The 4269-nt window shown below is 54.3% G+C and overlaps 1 protein-coding gene across 1 annotated transcript; it reads right to left on the reverse strand.

The window, feature by feature from the left end:
* Positions 1-52: 52 nt before the first annotated feature.
* Positions 53-2350, reverse strand: LOC112991790 (disintegrin and metalloproteinase domain-containing protein 9-like). The gene has a single exon (XM_026114543.2). It carries the CDS (start codon positions 2348-2350, stop codon positions 53-55), a length of 2298 nt encoding a protein of 765 aa, XP_025970328.2.
* Between the last annotated feature and the right edge of the window lie 1919 nt (positions 2351-4269).

Here is a 4269-nt window from a genome sequence, read left to right on the forward strand (position 1 = left end):
CTGGATCCAGTGACTGTTGGACTCGAGCCGCACCACTGCTGCTGTACACCTCCTACGCAACGGCGTTCGGACTCTCTGGTTTAGCGCTGTCTCCTTCCCGCTGGGTCTGCACAGCCTCCTCAGGAGGCCGTTCTCGTGACTGGAAGCGTTTGGCTAGTCTGTTTAATGCTTGGGTTCTTCTAAGCATTTTCATGAGCAAAATGACAAGTGCTGCAAGTACCAGGAGAACAGCAACAGTTATTACCATGCTAGCCACGATTAACCTAAAAAGGCCCTTTTTAGTGACTGGTGCAGGCCCACTGTCAATGCTCCCTCCAAAGCCGGCAAACTGGCAGTAGGGAGGTGCCCAGCCATCGTCACAGTGGCAGTTTCCTTTGGTGTTGCAAACTCCTTTTCCTCTGCATGTCCTCTTGGAAGAACAGCGGGATGTCAGGTACTTGGCCTCAGGGACACACGTCCGATTAACGCAGATCTTCTTCTCACCGCACTGCATGCCATCCTCAACAGCTCCAGCATCTAAAACGTCTAACCCCAAGTGGTAGTCTGTGCCCCAACACCAGGTATCGCCCACCGGGGTTTGAATGATGGTCGTGTGATCTTGCAGCCAAGGTACATGTCTAATGTTTGTACACTGCATCCGCCCGCACAGGACATTTTCTAGCTTACATTTCTCAAATTTGCCATCTGCCCCACTCCCCCAGCAATTGCCAAACCGATCCCCTTTCATGTTCACCTCCTTGAAACATTTAAGTGGAGCAGGTCTTGTTTCTTCGCCAAAGATATTAATGCACTGTAACGTGCGAGATCGGCATTTGCCTAAATAACAGTACCCGTCCTCGGCGCACACAGTCCCGTCTTGCATGGTCATGTCCGCTGGGCAATGTTCAGATGTCCCGCTGCAATATTCAGGCAGGTCACAGGGACCGGTGCTCGCCCTACACACTTCTCCTTCTGGAAGAGGCTTGCAGTTCTTACAGCAGCCTCCAGAAGTGCAAATGGCTCCTGCTTTTTTTTGACAGGTGTTATCACAACAAGGGTCCAGTTTACACTGTGCCGCTGAGCCACAGTCACACTGCTCCCCAGGCTCCAGGACGCCGTTCCCGCAACGCTGCGGTATAAAAGGCATTACTGATTCTGGGGCGTTATTCAGACAGTATCCTTTCCCCGATGCTATAAAATCAAAATAGTGCTTAGTGCTGCAGTTGCTGAATTGGTAGTTCACTATGCTGTGTGCGTTCATGATGCATTTAGAGGAGTTGCCACACCTGCAGTATTTGTCATCATGCGCCATGCCAATAACATGCCCTAACTCATGAGCAACATGGGCAGCAGTGTGCATATAAGTCTGTTTTGCAAATGATATAACAGTAGAGGCACGTTGTCTATCACACACACTGGCAAAGTTCGATTTGCCACCCATGTGCAACGTTCCTGTACCATAACCGAAGTCCAGTGCAGCGAATAGACACCCCACATCATGCACAGTGTGCGCAAGGCTTTTCCGCTTCCGCCAAAAATTAAAATTATGGAGAACCTCCGTTATGTTTTTGGAAATACTGATAGGGTTCTTCTCTGCCCAAACTTCTAGTGCAGTTATTAAAACGCGGAGGCGGAAAGGATAAAACAGCCCATCCACCAGATTGATTATTTCAATAACTTCCAGTGTCACGTTAGTTATATTTTTACCAAAGGCATCAAACCCTTCCTTGTCCACTACAGCAAGGAGCTCCAAATACCGCGTGTGCCCCCAGGGCTGGAACTGCCTGGTTGCTGCCCCAGCGCCTGCAAACTGTCTGCCTGCGTTGGGTATTTTGCACATTATCGTTGCAGGACCTGCGTCCTCCCTCTGCAACAGAAGATGCTCGAACGTGGAGGAATCCGCCAGGGGCTCAATGCTGTAGCTCAAGTTTCCAACCTGCAGCAGCCCCCTGAGCCCAGAGCAGGTACTCAGGGTCACCGCGGAGCCGGGGCTGCCATCCACGTAGCCGTGGTAGTAGCAATCCGCTGCCACGCGGGGCTGTTGGACCACGATTTCCCCTCGGGCGTCACGAGTGAATACAGGGAAGTTTTTGATTATGAAGTCTTTCTTCTGCCTGAGGTTAATAGTGTAATCTGTCCCCTGAATGCTGATGACGTAGGACACCCGGTCCTGGCTGGCTCTCCCGGCCTTGGGGCCGATCTTCCTCGGAACGACTATCTCGTAGGCCGCGTAGCCCCAAGAGGGCTGCGGGCTGCCGTCTGCCGGGGGCGGCAGGGGCCCCAGGAGCAGAAGGGAGAGGCCCAGCCGGAGGAGCTGCGCCCCACCGCCTGCGGGGACACCCCTTGGCACGGCACGCCGGTTCGGAGACATGGCTGCCACCTCCCAAGCTGGAGGAAAGAGAGGAAAACGTGGACTTTGGGACACGAGAAAAGCTGCTGTTAGCTCAGTGAGGAGCCCGGCTCAGCAGCTAGCTTGGGCCTTGGGATGTACCCCCTCCCGTAGGGCAGCACTTCCCTCCCGGGGCCACCCCACTGCAGTGTCCTGTCTTCTCCCGCTCAGCCCACAGCCTCCAGCCTCCCTTTACCCTTTCCTTAGCGCTCCCTCGGCTACCTGTCCGCCCGTCAGCCCGGGAGGGTCGCGGCGTGGGGGGGAAGCGCTGCTGTCGGAAGGGCCCCGGGCGCAGCCGTTTCTGCCGCTCCGCTTCGAACGCAAACGTTCCACGGGGAGGCCGGGGTGGCACCGCGTGGCCCAGGCACCGGCACCGGCACCGGCCTCGGACCCCCGCCTGGGAGCCGCCTCCCGTTAAACACGCTCTGCCTCCCCCCGAGAGCCTGCTGTGCCCTACTTGGGCTGACCCCGTTCGCTCAGTTACGAGTCAGTGCTACTACAGCAATTTGTTTAAAAGGGGATTAAGCACTCATAAGTGGAAAGCCATAGAAGATTACAGGGAAAATAATAAGGCTTTGGCTGATAATGGGACTTTTGGCTTCAGCGGTGAGACCTTCAGTGTCTGTTGACAGATATCCACATCGCTCTGCTGAGTGCACGTCCCCGAAGGCTTAAATGATTTGAGGGGAATTTTCTTCTCGCTGGAAAGGAAGATGCACACTTTGGGCCATGCATCCTTCTATGAGCAGGGGAGCATCTCTTCTTCTGCCACTTCTGCACAGCACTTGACAGCAGGTTTGCAGCTTGTCTGGCTTCCTCAAACATGCCTGGGATGCTCAGGAATTGTTTTGATCTCCTGCTCCCCCTTCCAATGCCGTGGGTGCTCTGACAGTCACCCGCTCTCTAGCACACTGGTAACTCCCCAGAGTTACCAAGCAGACAGATGTTAATCTAAGCCTTACCACGAAGATGGCCAGGGGCACCCACTGTTGCCTTGCTGTCTCTTTTCAGCACAACTTTTGTTCTGAAATGCCCATGTGACAATGGCATATTTGGTTGCTGTCAAAAAGCCCATCAATACATAGTTTTGGGATAATAAAGCTATTTCCAGAGCCAGGAAGCGTACAGATGCCACATTCACTGCACCAGCCTGTGTTGGAAGGAGGCAACTGTAAGAGGCGAGGAGGAATACCCCAGCACTTGCCAGCAAGTTTCGGTGCCAGCCTGAGCAAAGGTCTGCTGCCGTCTCACAAGTGCCCCGGCCTGCCCCAAGCCCCACCTGGGCCTGCAGTGCCTCAGAGTCACCTCAACAAATCACAGCGCCCTGCAACCACCTCCATCATCTTACCGAAGAAACTGGATACCAGTTCCCGCCTCAACGGATACCCATGGCAGAAGTGAGGAGTTGTATTCGGCAGAGGAAATGCCATTCAAGCACTGACTGCTCTGTCCCCGCAGAACAAGTCAGTCCCCTCCCTCCCCTCACTGCTAAAAGGTGCAGTTACAAGTAGAACCGTGTAGACCTCACGGGCCAACCCGCAGCACTGGGCACTTACTGCTGCCATTAATGGAAGGCGGGGAGGGAGGCACGGCAGGTTGCGTGCCTGGCAGAGCACAGCCTTTTCCAGCGCCTTGTGCAGCCTGTTTTGTCAGCCATCCTTTCATCCCGAAGTGCTTTACAGAAGCAAAGCCTCATGGCACTCGTGCAAAGCATAAAGCAATGTCATTATTCATATTTGTAAAGCAGACAGGTTGGAGGACTGAGCGTGGCAGGACAGGTCTGAGCCTGGCGTGAGGAGGGTGGTGGCATGAGGAAGGCACGCTGTGCCCTCCGGGCCACAACTGTCCTTCCCTCTTCTGTGCTAAAGCGACTTAGGAACCAAACAAAACAAGCCAGTAAC

This window comes from Dromaius novaehollandiae, chromosome 17, assembly GCF_036370855.1.
Source record: "Dromaius novaehollandiae isolate bDroNov1 chromosome 17, bDroNov1.hap1, whole genome shotgun sequence".
Lineage (NCBI taxonomy): Eukaryota > Metazoa > Chordata > Aves > Casuariiformes > Dromaiidae > Dromaius > Dromaius novaehollandiae.

Bases quoted from the DNA above. Each gene is read 5' to 3' on its own strand.
- LOC112991790 (XM_026114543.2), bottom strand. From the start codon at position 2,350: ATGTCTCCGAACCGGCGTGCCGTGCCAAGGGGTGTCCCCGCAGGCGGT.